General features: G+C 39.6%; 1 protein-coding gene across 1 annotated transcript in view; it reads right to left on the reverse strand.

Moving 5' to 3' along the window:
• SLC13A1 (solute carrier family 13 member 1) overlaps nucleotides 1–20,158 on the reverse strand; it is a 96,233-nt gene that overhangs the window by 14,263 nt on the left and 61,812 nt on the right. The window contains exons 8-11 of the mRNA XM_066262192.1: nucleotides 9,511–9,630; nucleotides 4,467–4,565; nucleotides 3,568–3,669; nucleotides 140–246 (exon numbers count right to left, since the gene is read on the reverse strand). Of these exons, the coding sequence (XP_066118289.1) occupies nucleotides 140–246; nucleotides 3,568–3,669; nucleotides 4,467–4,565; nucleotides 9,511–9,630 (428 nt within the window). The remainder of the gene's footprint in view (nucleotides 1–139; nucleotides 247–3,567; nucleotides 3,670–4,466; nucleotides 4,566–9,510; nucleotides 9,631–20,158) is intronic.

Raw genomic sequence — 20,158 nt, forward strand, 5'->3', positions numbered from 1 at the left:
CATAGGGCTTGCCGTGTGCAGACCGGGTATGTGTCAACACATCCAGGCCTTCTGTTCTGAGTGCTGACTGAAACTAGGGGAATTTTGTGTATTTTTTGCTCTTCATCAAATTAATACAGAATGATAAAGAATACTCAACCAAGTCTTCCTGTAGATGTAGTTTTAGTCAACTTGTTAGCTGGGATAAGAAAGAATAGGAGTCCTATAAGTAAGGCAACAGTTGAGTCTGTGACAAAGCCAGGATACCTGAAAAAGGACAAACGTGCACATTAACCAACGGCAACCAGAATTGTGGGAACTAAACATGAACTGACTAGGCTAAGAGCATACAGATAGCAATGGTGTTGTGGTATGTCCATTCTGGATAATGTGCTCTAAAATCTATGAATTTCCCATTAAATAATCTAGCGGAACTGTAAAGCTCAGACCACGTTCCCATTGTTTCCTTATTCTTCTCTTCATTTTCAAAACCACGTGTACACCTGCTGACCTACTTGGCCAACATGGCAACTTTCCCTTTTAGATAAAGCTTACAGATCTGGTAAACAAATTTTTCTTTGAATTATTTCTTTTAATTATATTGGCAGAGAATTGATGTTGAAGCAATTGCAAAGCCTTGTATAATTGATTTACAACATCCTGGTACTGAATTGTGGCAAGGCATAGATGTTTCTAGAGTCCTTGAAAACTCGTAAGTGGTGAAAGTGAATGATTTGTTTTTCTAAGCAATAACATCTGCTTCCATGATTATAAGCCCTAGCCATATCATACAGATGAAGTCAACCCATTTAATGCTTTACACCCTATGAAACTTAATCAAGGATATTAATTATTAGAATGGCTTATGATATGCTCATAAGTGATCAGTGTTCAAATTAAGAGTGATTCAGGAACAGATGGGGTCTCAGAATCACAAGGCCGTTCCAGGAAGTAAGACAGGTTCCCAGAAGCCTCAACAATAAAGAAGCACCTGGAGATTAGATATGAATGACACAGGCATCAATAATTAGAATTCAGGTTTAAAAGTCAGCAATATTTAACTAGTTGAATCTTTGGATTCCAAGAAGAAATCCTTACATCCAAAACGTTATTTTGCTACTTTGTAACTCAGCAATGCATATATATTATATGTGCTCTCTACTCTGGTAATTTATTTAGGCAAAATAAATGATCAAGGAAATGTATTCTTTTATCTAATCTGACAATTTCAGAAAGCAGCTGGTTTTCCCTAAAACATATATTTTTTCTTTATTTCATTGTTGGGTAAAAAAGCTACTATGGTGTAATTTATTTAATAACTTTAACCAATATTTATTATTTCATTGTTCCTTATTTCTTTTATTTCACTTATAAGTTTTAGTTGGATTCTGCCAAATTAGGTCAGGCATCATGTAATCTGATTTTGTTTTTATGAAAAGACAGATTGGATTCAGTCCAAGTTCAAACAGATGGAATGCAAGCATTAGGTGGGAGCTCTAACTCTTGATCTGTCAGTCTAGCTTTGGAACATCTAAATGCCTAAAACCACTACATTACAAATATATTTTTCTCCAGAATATATACATAAAGTAAAATCAAGCCATAAATACTGACATAATTTACTTTCAGAAGATTTTTAAAACTGTTATTATTTTATTTTTAGTTTATTATAAACTAATTTAGGCTGACTCAGTATTAAAAAAATATTAAGGTTATATAATTTGATTTGTTTTTATTTATATCTTTTTTTATTTTAATTTTTATTTTATTTATTCATTTTTTTTTAGAAAGGAGAGAGAGGGAGAGAGAGAGAGAAACAGAGAGAGAGAAGGGGGAGGAGCAGGAAGCATCAACTCCCAAATGTGCCTTGACCAGGCAAGCCCAGGGTTTTGAACCGGCGACCTCAGCATTTCCAGGTCGATGCTTTATCCACTGCGCCACCACAGGTCAGGCTTATTTATATCTTTAAATCTCCCCCTCTCTCAACTCTTCCATCCTTCTTCCTATTGTTTTCTCTCACAATTCTAGGTAACAGGTGAACCTGCCCATTGCAAATATACTGTTTTTCTACTACAAACAAAACATCTCGGCATTACATTTTCCTCCTGTAAGTAATAGAAATTAGAAACTGATTATATTGAATTTTCTGTTGTGATTTCTGCCTAGTTTTTATTAGCTATTGTTTGATTTCATTTTGTTTTTACATACCGGTGTTTAGTAAAGACTCGCCTTACCTAGGATGGTACGAATTAGATTTTAAAAAGGAGAAACAGTAATTTTTAGGTCCTATTACAAAGCTACATAGCACCATCAAACCTGAAACAATAGTTTGCTTTAAATAGCTTGCGTTAAATAATCGGTGGCTGTCTTTTATTTAGACTTCTTAAAACAAACAGTTTCGCCTTAAGGGAAAAAGTTCAGAAAGCTGAGGCGACTCTTTGAAAACTGCTGCCACCCTGCTCACTACACTTGTGTGCTCACAAGGAATTTGGACTCGGATTTTGCACCTTTAAAAAGCGCTGGCAATGCCTGTTTAACCAGAAGGCTTGGGTTTTAAAAAAAAAAAAAAAAGGAATTTTTTTATCTTATGTGGAAAAAATATTTTTGGCTCCAACAATTTTGATTTCTGCCCCAAATACACGGGTTCTTGCTGGGGGATATGAGACAGGAAGTTCAAATTGGAGATCTGCTGAATTTAGGAGCCAGATTACTTCAGTAAAAGATGGATTGGGAACACAAATCTGAAAGCCAAAGTATTTATAATGACATGTAGGATGGTCCTTAATTTAGAACAGTAGGCTACACTCTGCCCCCTCGTTTCATATGACTCAGCAATGACTGCTGGGATATCAGACCCTGAGAGATGAAATTAACTCTGACCCAGCTTCTAACATTAGTTTGTAAAATCAGATTTATTACTTAATTAGAAATTATTTATCTGCAAAATAGGGACAGGCATGCATTTATGGTGAATTAGTGTTTAATAGACATACAGAGAGAAAAAGACAACATACTGAACCAAATAAATAATACACCATAGAAGTAAAAAAAAATAATTAAGTTGAGAAAAATCACAGAATATGAATTCCTGCCAGGGTATTAAAAAGCATCAAGTGACATTTTATATAATAAACATTTATACTGCACCTTGTTTGGGGAGAAGGGCCACACTATTCTAATTGTTATTATTAGCTCAATTTTGCAGATGAAGAGATTCAGAAACACAACCTTCCCAAAGGAAGTGAAAGAGGCAGGAACAGAATCCAAGGAGTGTGGCTCCAAAATTAACACTCCTACCTACCACAGAACATAACTCTCTTGCAGATTATATTTTTAATTTCATAAGGATTAAAATAGTTTTGTCTATAGGAGCCTGATTTTTAGTTATGTGGAAGTTTGATTATCTGGTCCGAGGTCTTAGCTAAGATTGCATTCTTTTTCATTTTTTTTTCCTGAAAGGATTAGAATTTTAAAAAATCTTTTCAGTGGAAAGAAGAAAATTTCATATAATCAAAGTTAAAGGGATCACTTAGGAGAAGAGCAGAGGAAAACACAGGAAGGGTTAACAAATGTAACACAAACACTTACTCAGAAAAAAGTGCAGACCAACCAGAAGCAAAGCCAGGTTCTCGGCTAAACCATAGCAGGGCCATTACAGTGAAGAGGACCAAGGTGACAATTTCCTGATACCTGTGGAAAAAGTTCAATCCTTTCATTTATTTTCTCAGTCAGGGCATTTGTAGAAACTCCCAAGCTATTATCAGGAGGATCTTACCCGAACGCTAAACACTGAAATCTGGACGTGTCAATAATTTGGGAAAATCAGTGCAGTTAAAAAAGGATTTGAGGCCCTGGCTGGTTGGCTAAGTGGTAGAGCGTCAGCCCTGGATGGATGTCCCGGGTTCAATTCTCAGTCAGGGCACACAAGAGAAGAGACTATCTCCTTCTCCCCCGCCCCCCCCCCCCATCTCCTCCCTCTTCTCTCTCTCTCTTCCTCTATTGCAGCCATGGCTCAATTGGTTTGAGTGCGTTGGCCCTGGTATTAAGAATGGCTCTGTGGAGCCTCTGCTTCAGGTGCCAAAAATAGTTCATTTGTGAGCATGGCCCCAGATGGGCAGAGCATTGGCCCCAGACGGGGGTTGCCAGGTGGATCCCAGTTGTGGCGCATGTGGGAGTCTGTCTCTCTATCTCCTCTTCTCTCACTTGGAAAAAGAAAAAAAATAGAAAGAAAAGGACTTGATTCACTGATGGATCTTTCAGCTTCTTGTCATTCTATATGGTAAATTTTATTTAGAAAAAGTATGAATTTTGTCATGTTGAGGTTAGAATATTCATACAGGTCAGCTACTTGGGGCCCTTTCAAGTGTTATAAATACATTACAGACAGTTATGTGCTTTTTGCCTTTAATAAATACTTGTAGTATAAGCAGTACATGTGTGCATGTGTGTGACCACTTGCACACATGCACACACATCATCAATCTCACCTTATTGGACCAAGTTTTAGATATTCTTGTTTAATCACTTCTTCACAAGCCTTTTGTTCGACTGTCTTGGTCTTGCCACATGTAAACATCTCCTTAAAACTGAAAAGAGTGATTAATCCAGTTAAGCAAAGGATTCACCTTTCATAGAAAATATTTGTAATGAAAGCTTCATAGATTACAAATCTCCCTGCTAATAATGGATATCTGTATGTGGCCTATGGTGGTGCAGTGGATAAGGCATCGACTTGGAATGCTGAGGTCTAGAGTTTCAAATCCCAGACTTGCCTGGTCAAGACACATATGGGAGTTGATGCTTGCTGTTTCTCTCCCCTTCTCTCTCTCTCTCTCTCTTCCCCTTCTCTAAAATGAATTTTAAAAATTAAAAAAAAAAGAAATCTGTGATCTTTGCCTGTACCTCCATCTCTTTTTAAATGCCTTCTCCCCTCATTTCTGTTTTTGCCTGGTTTGCTCAATTTTCAATGCTTAATTTTTGTTCCATATTTTCCATATCTTCTGTATTTTCCATAACTTCCACAGATCTCTTCCTTTTTCAAGACCTCCTACACCCTTAAAATTTTGCCATGTTCCACTCATCTTTAATTTAACACTTAATTATATACCTGTTATATATTTTACTATATGTACTTATTGGCTATCTTGATTGTTCATTGTTCCACATGAGTGAGTTTTATCTTACTATGTAGCTAGTTATTTGAGGGAAAGAAGAGTTTCATAGATGTTTTCTTTGGCCCGATATCTCTAGACACTGGCTAGACACTGGCACACACAGCAGATGCTTGATTCACCAACTCAAAAGTACCTTTGTCAAATTTTTGAGACAGTAGGATGTCAGACCCATCAATTTTCACAAAATGTGCTAAATTCAAAATATACACGAGGGCAGAAAAGTCACATACACTGATTATGGACATAGTCCAAACGGGATCCAGTCTCCAAACTAAAACCAATGCTATTACATTTTTTCTTCAAGTTTCTTTCCTTCTTCTTTCCTGATAGCCTCCAATAGATAATTCTCAACTTATTTCCAATAGTGACTGCCAGTTTCTTATTCCTTTAGCTGCAATTTTAGTGACCCTTTTCCTTGGTGAGACTAATTTTTCTATCCTGAAGTCCAAGGCCTTCAAAACTTTGAACAGTTTCTGGTAAAGTAATGCTCTACACCTAGATTTAAAAACAAAATCCCTATTTTTGAGGGAAAAACAAATGGAAAATGCCTAGATTCTTATAGGTTATCTCCTGGAATGTCTATGAGTAGCTCAGTTAGATTACATTACATATAGGTATAAAAACTCTTCTGAATATATAATCAAAGGAATTGAAATCCAGGTCTCAAAAAGATCTCTGCATGCACATGTTTATTGCTGCATAATTCACAATGGTCAAGGTATTGAGACTACTTAACTGTCCACAGACAGACAAATGGATATAGTGGTGTATACATGCAATGAAACATTATTTACCCATAAAAGGGAATAAAGTATTGATACATGCTACAACATAGATGAACTCAAAGGACATTATGCTACAGTGAAATAAGCCAGAAAAATGCTGTGTCATCTCACTTACATGTGGAATCTAAAATCGTCAAACACATAGAACAGAGAGTAAAATTAGTGGTTTCCAAGGGGGTTAAAAGGAGGGGAAATGGGGCAGTGTTAGTCACAGGGTCAAAATTTCAGTTATGCAAAATAAGTAAGTTCTGGAATGGAGCTTACAGTTAACAATACTGTATTGTATACTTAAAATTTTGCTAAGCAGGTAGGTCTTATGCTAAGTGCTCTTACCATGAAAGGAAAAAAGAAAAAAACTGAAAAGCAAAGGGCACAGGAGATGCTGGATAAGGTCGAGCATTGCTGTTAATGATGGTTTCCTGGGTATATATTCCCAAACACATCAGGTTTTGAATACATTAAGAATTTACAGCTCAAGCCCTGGCCAGTTTGCTCAGTGGTAGAGCATTGGCCCAGCGTATGGAAGTCCCAGGTTCCATTCCCAGCCAGGGAACGCAGGAGAAGCGCCCATCTGCTTCTCCATGACCTCCACCTTAGGCGCTAGAATGGCTCCAGTTGCAAAGGAGCAATGCCCCAGATGGGCAGAGCATCGCCCTCTAGTGGGTATGCTGGGTGCATCCCATTCAGGTGTGTGTGGGAGTCTGTCTCTCTGCCTACCAGCTTCTCACTTCGGAAAGAAAAAAAAAAGAATGACATAGAATCTCATTCGATGTCAAGCCAACCTTGATAAAGCAGTTTTAAAAAGAATTAAAGCAGGAGCATTTTCTTCTGTAAAAGTGTTGGGGTAAACATCAATATATATGAGGGAATAAATAGGAAGATTTAGGTGGTGTGATGGTTATCATCACACAAAGACATAGTTTACTGATTCACTTACGTATTTTTCCGTAACTGGTACTCAAACTTATTTGGACTATTGCTTTTGAAGCAGCTCTTAAGTCAGCTTTTCCTCAGCTCTTAAGTCAGCCATCCTACACATTTAATCACTCTCCTGCATGTACTCCAACCCTGAACATCATAAGGTGGGTGTTGTTGCATTAACAGTCAGTTAAATTACTGACTAGTGCCTGTGTTTTACCCCTTGTCACATGTAAATGCTAGTATAAGAAACTTATCCATGGACCAACTTGAGATCCATCTGTAGAATAGAAAAGGAGAGTCAAAGAAAATAAATGAATCTCCTTAGAAATGTTTCCCACCCTGTAGACTGCATTTGCATTTTGTCACTTGGGTTGGGGACCATAAATAGTTAAGAGCCAAATTGGCTTTGCTATAAATGAGGGTTAATGCCTTCACAAAGGAACCGATGAAGCACGTGACAAGGCATCAGCCTTTCCACATAAATAAGTTGGTGGCACTGACAGATGAGCCTCCTCTTCCCAAGTATGTTGGGGTCATTTATAACATGAATGTTAACTGTGTTAACAGCCGACACAATAATCAAAATGTATGGTGGCCTGCCAAGGGAGTGGCTCATCATTTCTGTTTGTTGATCTCAAACCTCTGGAGTTGGACACCCTGGCAGACTGAACAGGACGCTGAAAAATGAGCCAGAGCACGAAGCTGTGCGATGTCTAACCTGCAGGAACAGCAAGGGGACTGCTGAAACATGCCACCGGTTGTGATTTATGGACTTTGCCTAATATATGCATTTCATACGATTTCTTTTTTCCTCCTAGAGAACATATTTTAACACTTCTCCCTTTTATCTTTTTAATTTCTCCTTTTAAAATGGAGAGGCCATTTCCAAATAATGACAACAGCTGCACACGTGTTTTATAAATGTAGCCATAAAAGGAGGAAACAGCTGTGGGTTTGTGAGCGGATGCTTTCTCTGTTGCTTTGGGCTTTTTGTCCCCTGCGGACTGCATTGCTACCTGGACAATGGAGTAGACCCCCCGAAGGCTTGATTTTCAAGAAGGGGCATTTAGTGTGCAGCTGGCCTGTCCCCCTCTGATGCCCACCTGCTGAAGTCAGTGACATTCCACACATTTGCGTCAGCAGGAGCATGGCCACACACTGCTCCCACAATCTGGCCATATAGATTTAAAAAAAAATCATCATTACTGTCTCCCCACTACTAATAACACTGCAGCAGTTCTGGAGGGAAACCAGGAAGCAGAATGGAGGGGGAAAGGGTCCGTCCTTCTACGGCTAGACTTGGAAAATGGACCAGCACCCCATCGCGACGTTCTGCTTTTCAGGGGAAGTACAAAGAGCAGGTGTCAGTTTCATCTGCGTGGTGGATAACATGCCCTTTTAGTCACTGGTCGTTGGAATTATTTAAATAAAACCCTAAAAGAATGAACTTGAATTGCTTTATTTTTCAGGGGAAAAAGTCCTCAAGGATTGACATCCAGCCTTAACCTTCTTGTTCTGGAGTGTTGTTACATCTGGGGTTTTTTTTGTGAAGCACTTCAAAATACTAAGCTGTCACTAAAGTCAGGTAACTCATTGGTACTGATGAATCACCAACTTCAGTCCTTTCCAAATTCTTCTTGAATACATACATCTGGTATTTTAATGGCTCTTTATTGAAAGGCTTCTATATTGGGCCTGAAGGTGTTGGAATTACCGTACTAGAAGTGATGTTACTGATTTTCCAGTGTTTTGTTTTGTTTTGTTTTTAGTGAGAGAGACAGACAGACAGACTGAGAGGAAGGAAGAAAGCAGAGCAGCATCAACTTGTAGCTGCATCACTTTAGTTGTTCATTGATTGCTTTCTTACATGTGCCTTGACTGGGGGGCTCCAGCTGATCCAGTGATCCTTTGCTCAAGCCAGTGACCTTTGGGCTCAAGCCAGCAACCAAGAGATCATGTCTATGACCCCACACTCAAGCCAGTGACTTTGGAATTTCGAACTTGGGTCCTCAGCGTGCCAGGCTGACTCTCTATTCATTGTACTACTGCCTGGCCAGGCTTTTTTTCATTTAAATTCTATCTTTTTACAGTTGAAGATGCTGAGACTGAGACTGGATCAAGACATGCAAAGGGCACTCGTCTGGCTTGGAGAAGCCATGACTTTGTCCCTGACTTCCTGATTTCAAATCCAAGGTTCTCTGCACAGAGCACATGCTCAGATCCTTAGTTTTCCAAGGACATATTGGTTTGGTGCTACGGTAAAGCAGGAAGCCCTGCATATTATAGTTTAAAGTAACTCAATAACGTGGGGAAATCCCCATACTAAATCAAGAGGAGGGGCAAAACTTCTTAAAATTTCACCTTCATCATAATGAGCTCCATATGCTTTTCTGGCCTATTATCAAGTTATTGGTTTAAGACTCACAAGAAACCAAGATGGAGTCTGCTTCCCACAAATTCTCTTCCCAGTCAACGTTGCTTACACGGTATTCTAGACTATTCCTAAAATACATGTTCATATATGTCAGTTTTGTGTGGAAGAGAAATGCAGAAATGTAGCTTCATGAAATGGGGAAGAGCATATGTGAGGACCTGAGAACTTGGAACCTGGACACCTTCATTTATCTGTCAAACGGGGACAATTTACTTACTTGAATCCCAGGAAGAGCCACTGCAGCCAGATCCAGGACAACAGTAAAATAATAATGGCAAGTGGGAAGGACATCATGAACCAGGATCCAAAGTTGATGCATCGACACTCAGGGTAGCGCCTGTGTGAAAACACGGGAAAGTGTTCACAGGGGAGACAAGTGACCTCCCAAAGGTCAATGGGAAGCGGCAGTACACATCTCTCCTGTGATGCCAACCAAAGGGGAGTCTGGGGGTGTTCAGGAATATCCACCGTTGAGGTTAGGCCGTGGCTGGTTAGAGCGTTGTCCTGAAACACCAAGGTTGCGGGTTCGATCCTAGGTTAACGCACATACGGGAAGGGAGCAATGAATACACAACTAAACGCACAATAAAGGAATGCTTCTTTTTCTGTCTTATTAAAATGAATCAATAAAAATAATTTTTAAAAAAGAATAGAGGTTAGTGTTTCTCCTTAGCTCTTGATTCTTAACTGCATAATTATTGCTACTTCCCACAAACTCAAGAGTGGGTATGTTACGAGTTTTTTTCCTTGACTCAGTCTGTCAGGACATGCTTGTGAAGGAACATCTCACAGGGACCTGTTACTCGTTAAATGCACGAGAAACATGTTTGCATGTGTATGTTTCTTTGTTAGTTCTCCAATCATGAATGTAGGAGTGAGGAAAGATGGATAAGCAGGCTTGGGAACTGGTTAAAATGAACTGAACAGAACCAGATGTCCATTACCATTGCACCCTGGAAGCGGGCACCCCAAGCGCCTGGGAAGGGACTGGGATCCAGCCCACATTTGTTTCTTCTGCCCCAAAGCGACTGCAACCATCACACCAGACAAATACCAGTCCTTTCTTCCTAGAATTAGACAGTGCTCTGGGGGGTCAGTCAAATGGAATAAATTTGGGCCAGATAAAAATTAATTAAAAGTTTGGTGTAAAAACATCAACTCTTCCTTTATCTCGCCTAGTTACTTTCAGCTTTTTAGCTCACATAATAACAAAATAATAGCAACAGCAAAAGAAGGTCAGGTGCAAACACAGTTTCTTCGGTAACCTAACTTTCATTGTTTCAAAATGTAATCTAAATTCCAAATAAATTTTCATATAGTTATCTATTTTATGGTTGTTGGTGGGGATGGGGAAAAATAAGAAATATGAGAAACAGTTGGCTTTTTTTTTTCCCTAAAGCAGGAACATAAAGACAAAACTGGAAATTTTGAAAATACAAAAACTATACAGAATTAATAAAAACAACTTTAGTGTATTTTTATTATTTTTGAAATCACAAATATAGAGAACTTTATAGAAATAAGACTTAAATTCTAAGTCACATCATATCTGTATTGTATTGTTTAAAAAAGATCAAGTAGTGCCCTGGCTGGTTGGCTCAGCGGTAGAGCGTCGGCCTGGCATGCAGGAGTCCCGGGGTTTGATTCTCGGCTGGGGCACACAGGGGAAGCGCCCATCTGCTTCTCCACCCCTCCCCCTCTCCTTCCTCTCTGTGTCTCTCTTCCCCTCCCGCAGCCGAGGCTCCATTGGAGCAAGGATGGCCCGGGCGCTGAAGATGGCTCTGTGGCCTCTGCCTCAGGTGCTAGAGTGGCTCTGGATGCAGCAGAGCAATGCCCCATAGGGGCAGAACATTGCCCCTTGGTGGGCATACTGGGTGGATCCTGGTCGGGCGCATGCGGGAGTCTGTCTGACTGTCTCACTGTTTCCAGCTTCAGAAAAATAAAAATAAATAAATAAAATAAAATAATAAAATAAAATAAAAAAGATCAAGTAAGCAAACAAAATATTTCATGATCAACATAAGCCACATTTATGTATTTTAGAGCCTTCTTTAATTTAGGATAGTTCTTAAGTCATGCAGAGACTTTCTTTTTTTGACAGAGACAGAGAGAGTGAGAGAGAGGGACAAATAGGGACAGACAGACAGGAAGGGAGAGAGATGAGAAGCATCAATTAATTCTTTGCTTTGGCATCTTAGTTGTTCGTTGATTGGTTTCTCATATGTGTTTTGACCAGGGGCGGGGGGCTATAGCAGAGCAAGTGACCCCTTGCTCAAGCCAGTGACCTTAGTCTCATGCCAGCGACTTTGGACTTCAAGCCAGTGACCTTTGGGCTCAAGCTAGCAACCATGGGGTCATGTCTATGATCTCATGCTCCAGCCAGCGACCCCACGCTCAAGCCGGTTGAGCCTGCTCTCAAGCCAGTAACCTCAGGGTTTTGAACCTGGGTCCTCTGCATCCTAGTCTGACACTCTATCCACTGCACCACTGCCTAGTCAGGCATGCAAAGACTTATTTTGAAAAATAAAGTTTTGAAACTCTAGACATCTAACGATTTCTATAATTTCTTTGAGCATATGAAAGTTGCTGCTCTCCCTAGGCCATATCATCGGCAACATGAGGGTGATTTTTATCTACCTTGAAGGGATCCAAGGATTAGCTTACATGTTTATGCATTAGAAAGTGACAAATGATAAATAAGAAGTGCTAGTAAATACAAAAAATTGATGAATGCAAAGATGCTTTTTATGTCCACAGGCTCTACTGAGAATTGCTTGCTTAAAATAATAATAATAATAATTTGTTGTTTTCAGTTGGGAGATAAAATAAGGGGGGAAAGGCCTAAACTTATTTCCCATTAATTTATTAGACTTGTGTCACAGGTCGATGGCCTGTGTTATCATGTTCAGCCAAAAGACATTTAGAAATGCTACTTGGGTCAGGGTCAAAAGAATACCCCAAACCCAATTTCATTTTCCACCATCTGTGGCTCATACCTTGAAATCAGGCTGTGCTGTTACCTCTACACACCAGAAAGAAACCTGTGAGATTTGTTGGCTGAAAAGGAGCTTTTCAGAATTTTTGCATGGAAGGATAGTTCATTTAGAAAAATGGAAGCCTGACAAAGCTAAACTCTATGTGTTTGTTTGTTTGTCTTCAGTGGTCAGGGAGTAAACAGCATATAGGACATTGACTTCCATTATTACAACCCTTACACTTCTACCCAGAGTAAATATATACCATACTTTGGATGGAAATAGAATGAAAGGCATATTCTAAGGGATTAGTTTGACTGTGGTGTCTCTTTTCCCACTTCCTTATACCCTAAAAGTGAAGTGAATGCAATTATCTGTTTCGAACAAATATAGATTTCTTCCATTGTGATCTATATAAGTACATTTAATTCTGATTAGATACTCTTCCTTCAGCTGACACTATGTTTTGGGTGTCTACCATGTGCAGGGCACTCTTCTGCTCTCCTAGCTATTGGGGGTATAGTGGTGAATTAGACAGACATGGTTCAGACTCTCTTAAAGTTTATATTTAATTGAGGGACACAGGCATTAAACAGGTAAGCATATAATGAATCCAAAATTAAGAGAAAATAATTTAATAAAAATTATCAGGGAGAGGGAGTAATTTTACAGAATATGCTCAATGAAGATAATATTTGAAGTGAGATCTATATGGCAAGAAATATCTAGTCATGTAAATAACTGGGAAACAACATTATAGACAGGAAATAGCAAGTACCAAGGCCCTGAAGCAGGAATGAATTTGGAATGTTTGAGGATTAGACAAAGGGCCATTGCGGCTGTGGGTAGTGTACTGAGGTTATAGTGACATGAAATAATGCCCAAGACGTAGTCAGAAGGGGTCATATCATAGAATACCTTGTAGCTTATCAGAAGGATTTTGAATAGTAGTACAAATGGGATTAGGAGTTGTTGGAACATGTTAAATAAATTAGTGACATGACCTAATTAAAAGTCTAAATATAGCCCTGGCTGGTTGGCTCAGCGGTAGAGCATCAACCTGGCGTGTGGAAATCTCAGGGTTGATTCCTGGCCAGAGCACAGAAGAGAAGTTCCCATCTGCTTCTCCACCCTTCCCCCTCTCCTTTCTCTCTATCTCTCTCTTCCCCTCCTGCAGCCAAGGCTCCATTGGAGCAAAATTGACCTGAGTGCTGAGGATGGCTCCATGGCCTCTGTCTCAGGCACTAGAATGGCTCCAGTTGCAACAGAGCAATGCCCCAGATGGGCCGAGCAGCATCACTCCCTAGTGGGCATACTGGGTGGATCCATGTCAGGCACATGTTGGAGTCTGTCTCTCTGCCTCCCTACTTTTTCACTTCAGAAATATATATATAAATTAAAAGTCTGAGTACAGTTGTGATTTAAATAAAACATGTTAGCTAGGTGAATTCTCAGCACTGAAGGGAACAAGAGTAGAAGCCAAAGTGTGATAGCCAGAGTTCCAAGAGAACCCCCCAGATTTATGCCCCTGGTGTACATGCCTTGTATAATCCTCTCCCTTCCTGGGTGGATAGAACTTGTGACTATGATGAGATTTCATTCCTGTGATTAGGTTCTTTTATGTCAAAAGTGAAGGGATCTTGCAGAAGTAATAAAAGTCCCTATCAATTTGACTTTGCATTAATCAAAAGAAATGTTATTTTGGGTGGGCCTGGCTTAATCAGGTGAGCCCTTAAAAGAGATTTTTCCTGCCAGCCTAAAGAAGTAAGCTTCCAAGTTCTCAAAGGAAGGAGGCACGTGGCAAGTATCTCAAGGTAGCTGGTAGTTGCTGAGAGCGACCCCACGCCACCAGTCAGCCAATAATGGGCACTACAGTAATCAAACACAGGGAACTGAATTCTGTCAACAACCTGGATGAGCTTGGAATAGAACCCCAAGCCTCTGTAAGGATTACAGGCTCAGCTGACAGCTTGCAGGCTGGTGAATCATGAGCAAAGGACCCAGCTAACCTATACCTAGACTCCTGCCCTGGCCCACAGAAATTATGAAATAATAAATTTGTGCTGTTTTAAGCCACTAAACTGATCGTAATTTATAACATAGCAATAGAGACAAACACATAAGGAAATCTATCAGTAGACAGAGGAAGTTTTTCACAGGAACAGGGAGAGTGGGAGTAGAGTCAATTTTAGCTGAAGTTAGATTGGTAGTGGTACAGATAAATGGAAGGCAATAGACTGTGATATATTTGGGGTAGCATGTAGGAAATGGAGACAAGGTTCCATTTATTCAAATGAAGTCTGAGGGAAGAATGGGTTGGCAGAAGAGTAAGGGGCTGGTGGATCCGAATGTTGCTGTGGGCATATCAGGTTGAAATGTTCCAAGTGGCCAAGTAAGATGGGCAGGAGGTGAATGAATCTGGAGCTGAGAGGAGAAAGCAGGTTAGGGATGTAAAATTGGTAGTTACCAAACATAATGGGCAGGTTCACAAACCATGGGAATGAGCATGATCATTTTGGGAGTCCATGGAGATAGAGGAACCAGGATGCACCCTGAGGGCACTGTAGGTGTCAGAGGGCAGGCGGGGGTGTAGGCATGAGCAGATGATCTAACAAAACCTTGTGAGAAAACTATTGTATTTCTATTTTACACGGGATAACATGGAGTCCCAGAAGGTAAACTGCTCATGGTCAGGGACCGTGCAGTCAAAATGGATTTTTAACCCAGGAAGAACATTTAAAACACAACCTTTTCTCATTAAAGCTTAGTGTTCTGAACTGCAGTTCTGAGGAGAAAATAGCAAATTCCATATATACTGAACAATATCCAGAGGCTAGAGCCCATATTTGATGTTTTAGGGACATTGTGGAGCAATGGAAATGACTACTCCATAACAGAGACATGCCTTGACCTAAAGCACACACGCTTACCAACGTTGAAACTTCGGAGGACAGTGTTGTCAGTGCCGATCTTATGACCAACTACAAAATGACGAATAATTCTAATGAAATGCATGAAAATGGTCTCAAAAGAATAAATGTAGCTATAGAAATACACAGCCTGTAAAGAGACGCGGGCCACTGAGATCCCTGTAAGCTAGTGTCCACAGTGATTACTGTCTTTTTGATTAATGGCTGTTTTGATTATTTCTGCATCAAAGCCACTTCTCAGGTTTGTATTTATGTACTTCCACGGGTTTCTTTTCAAATATTAACTACTTGTTATTTATGAACTGGATTGATTTCTAACAGTAATAACAAAAGTGGAAGCAGCAGCAACAGCACTAGCGTTGTTGACAATTTCCTATGCGCCAGGCCCTTTGCTAAAAGCCCCATATGTGTTAGGCCGTTCAATCTTCACAATAATGTCCTCAATTAGAGTTCTGCCTCCATTTCACAGATGAAAAAACTGATGTTCACAGAAGTTAAGCCAATACATGGCCAGCCTGAAATCTGAACCAAAGTCTGAGTCCAAACTCTGCAGTATCCAGAGAAATTCTTTCTGAGAAATAGCTCTTGCCCATTTTTGCAGGAGAAAATTATGGTAACTTCTGAAGGTAGCTATGGTTACTGGTTTAGCTTTTCCCTCTGTAATTAGCCAAGAAAAGAAGTTAAGGATGTGGGCTTTGTACTTAGAGCAGCTATAAACTCACTTCTTTTACCATTGTTGGTTTGTGAACCTGTAATGGTTATTATTTAACACATAATTAGCAACAGCGAGTGTACTAATCATTGATAATACAACTTCCTTCCAAGCTGCTTTTTATACCCATGTATTTCACAGCTGACACCCACGAACTGAATAACTTACTTCAATAATCAGCAAGCTATGAAATTTTACTTGTGATAACCTTCCATTCTTAGTCTGGTAGATGTGGGTTTTGTATATGGCTAATAGCTGTTGCATTTGTTAAGTAATATTGATGCATCAAAGCTACTCTTGTGAAAACAGTAATTATACTTAATAAGATTTCCCTTAATAACTTTATTTTAATATAAAAATTATTTAGTTATTTAGATGATTCTCAAGAACAATCAGCAATTTATTTATGCCTTGGTACAGTTTGTCTCAACTAATGTTTATTGATCTCCAGCCCTATCTAGGTAGCTCAGGTAGTTAGAATGTCATCATGAGCCTGACCAGGTGGTGGCACAGTGGATAGAGCATCGGACTGGGATACAGAGGATCCAGGTTTGAGACCTCGAGGTCACCAGCTTGAGCACTGGCTCATCTGGTTTGAGCAAGGTTCACCAGCTTGAACCCAAGGTTGCTGGCTTGAGCAAGGGGTCACTCGGTCTGCTGAAGGCCCACAGTCAAGGCACATATGAGAAAGCAATCAATGAACAACTAAGGTGCCACAATCAATAATTGATGCTTCTCATCTCTCTCTCTTCCTGTCTGTCTGTCCTTATCTGTCCCTCTCTCTTACTCTCTCTCTGTCTCTGTCAAAAGAAAAAAAAAGAAAAAAGAAAAGAAACTCATCATGATATGCCAAGGTTGTGGGTTCGATCCTCAGTCAGGGCACATACAAGAGTTAGCCAATGCATCATAAGTAAGTGGAACAACAAATTGATGTTTTGCTCTCTCTCTCTCCTTATCTCACTCTTTCTTGAAAATCAATTTGTAAAAATCATAATGTTTGTTGATCTCCTACCTGTGCCCCTTGTGGACAAAAAGAAAAATAAGAATGAAGCCTTCATAAGCTTGCAGTCAGGGGTGGTGGCTGTGCGTGTGTGTGGAGCAGACTACGTTTATGACAAGAGGAGGCAGGAATGGCAGTGTGGGAGGAACTGAACAGGGGTTTCAATATGGCATCCACACAAGTGGAGAAAGAACTTGTCTTTCGATGACCAGTGTAGGAAGAAATGGGTTATAGAGTGGTGTTTATTAACAACAGTATTAGTAATGGGAGGGATTGAGTGATGATTGGAAGAATATGTCAGTGGAGAGGTGTATCTAGATGAGGAAAAGAGCATCTTGAGTTAGAATTTTGCCAACAGGGCCCTGTCACATACGGTCTGTGAGGCAGTGAGACTGCAGCGTGGGAAGCGCTGGGACTCAGGCACCTCCTGTCCCCTCCCAGGTCCTCGCTGACTAGTGATCATCACTCAGGTGCTCAGAGCATCAGCTTGCTCATCTGCGCAGTGAGGGAGGAGTCTACACTACACCACTTGAAATTTCTGTCTTTGTGTGTTCTCTTCTTCCCACTCATCACCATCAGTCAAGAGGCTAGGTCCTTCTTTTCCAAGGCTAACATTTCTATTCTTGTAATATTTTATTTTTCAATTACAGTTGACATCCAATGTTATATTAGTTTCAGGTGTACAACCCAGGGACTAGACATTTATATAACTTATGAAGTGATCATCCTGATAAATCTAGCCCCATCTGACACCAGACACAGTTATTACAATATTATTGACTGTATTCCCTCTGCTGTACTTGACACTCCTGTGACTATTTTGTAACTGCCAGTTTGTATTTCTCAATCCTGTCACCTTTTCCACCTAGACCCCCCTTACCCTCCCCTCTGGCAACTGTGAAACTGTTCTCTAAATCTACATCTACTCTTGTTTTTAATTTCATGCTAGCCTCCGCCAGATGGATCAGTTGGTTAGAGCACCAGCCAAAAGTACAGAGGTTGCCAGTTGGACACCCAGTCAGGGCACATACAGGAACAGATTGATGTTCCTGACTCTCTCTCTCCCTTCTTCTCTCACTAAAATCAACCAATCAATAAAAATAATAATAATCCCACACCTCCACCAGACTCTCAGTAAAAACACCACTTCTGACTGTACCGTGTCCTGGGTCTAAGTCCTCCCATCACTCACAGCTAGCCTGTTCTGCCCTGTTATCATTTGTCAGCACTTGGTAATAGACTCCTCATTGGTCTCCTGTCCTCAGACTCATAGAATGCCAATCACTCTGCACATGCTATTCTTTTTTTTTTTTTTTTTAATTTTATTCATTTTTAGAGAGGAGAGAGAGACAGAGAGAGGAGAGAGAGACAGAGAGAGAGAAGGGGGGAGGAGCTGGAAGCATCAACTCCCATATGTGCCTTGACCAGGCAAGCCCAGGGTTTCGAACCGGCAACCTCAGCATTTCCAGGTTGACACTTTATCCACTGCGCCACCACAGGTCAGGCCTGCACATGCTATTCTAAACTGTGCAAAAAGAGACACAAACTATTCCAATGCCTCCCCAAAATCCTTTTACAGACTTTTTGTGCTTTAATTATATCAATTATTTGCATTTGTTTCTTCAAAAGTATGGTGTTTACCTCTTTAAAGACTGAACCATGTTGTAAGGACAAGTTTCCCCTAGTGATCAAAGGGGTGTCGCCACATCAAGTAGCAGTTACAGCTACTGTCCTCTTACAGGACACATGTTCAGTTATGTTTCTAGGGAACTAGTTTTTAGGGAGATACACTTTGAGGGTTTGACTGATCTTGGTTTGGTTGTCTTTCTGCTAAACTGAACCTCAACTGTCTTGACTCTAATAAAACTCACCAGCATTTATTGAGCTATGCTACACACTATTCAAAGTGCTATTTCTTTCATGTAAAACACAAAACAACTCTTTAAAAGGATAGATATTATTATCTTTATTTTTTTCTGGCAAGATAACAGGCTTAAAGAGATTTGTCCAAGTTCACCTGGTTTGTAAATAGGTGTAAATAGAGTTCTGATTTAAACATAGACATTTTAAACCCTCAGGCTGTGCTCTTTTTTTTTTTTAATTTTTTTAACTTTATTTAGTTTTTTTAGAGAGAGAGAGAGAGAGAGAGAGAGAGAAAGGGGAGAAGCAGAAAGCATCAACTTCCATATATGCCTTGACCAGACAAGCCCAGGGTTTTGAACGGGCAACCTCAGCATTCCCAGGTCGACACTTTATCCACTGCGCCACCACAGGTCAGGCCAGACTGTGCTCTTAATCACTGTGATGTACCATTTCCATAGCAAGGACATATAGGACATGTGTACACAAAATATATGTAATTATCTGACAAGAGCTCAATTCATGTCACTTGACCTTTCTCCCCTGGATGTCATAAAATAATTGTTATAATGTTTTAAATTTTTTAATACTTTTCACATAGATGTGTTTTGTCTAGACAGTTAGATGGACTATTCCTTCTGGTATGTTTTATTTTTTGCATTCTCCAAAAGATTTCCAAACAGTGTCTTGCACACTGAGAGTCCTTAACAAATATTTGTTGATTGACTGAGTGAATGAAAGTCTGTTTTTATTTGTAGTAAATAGAGTTTAGCTTTTTTAGAATTCATTGTTCTTATTTTTTGTGTGTGTACAAAAGAGAACAAAAAACATTATATTTAATATATAAGATAGATAGATAGATAGATAGATGATAGATGGATAGATACATAGGGCTTTGAAATTCATTATCCAATATTTCCCTCCCACAGTTTATTTCTAAGATGGAGCTTTTCCTTAAATGTCAATGGTAGGAAATCACTGGCTCTTGGGCACAGGTGCCCTTTGAAGCTGGGTGACACCCAATATGCATTGATATTGCTCAAAAAGAATGCAAGCAGTGTCAAGAGGAAAAGTTGAAATGATTGTACTGAATTTGGAAATAAAGGGCAATTTCTCTCCAACTCCAAACATCTGGGCAAAAAATAAATACATCTATTTTTTTCCTAATGTTTTAGGTTTGTGAAACTTTTCCCAGTGAAACGGAATGCATTGATTTTATTATTGCTTTTATATGCTGTTGTATTTAAGAAAAAGTTAATTAACTATCTACTTTGTTTAATATCAATTATATTTTGTCACATAAGGTAATGTTCCCTTTCTAGTCTAATATTTTTTAACAAGTGGGGATACTCGGAAGTTTTTATATATTTTTTAGTTTTAATATAATT

This window comes from Saccopteryx bilineata, chromosome 2 (assembly GCF_036850765.1).
Source record: "Saccopteryx bilineata isolate mSacBil1 chromosome 2, mSacBil1_pri_phased_curated, whole genome shotgun sequence".
NCBI lineage: Eukaryota > Metazoa > Chordata > Mammalia > Chiroptera > Emballonuridae > Saccopteryx > Saccopteryx bilineata.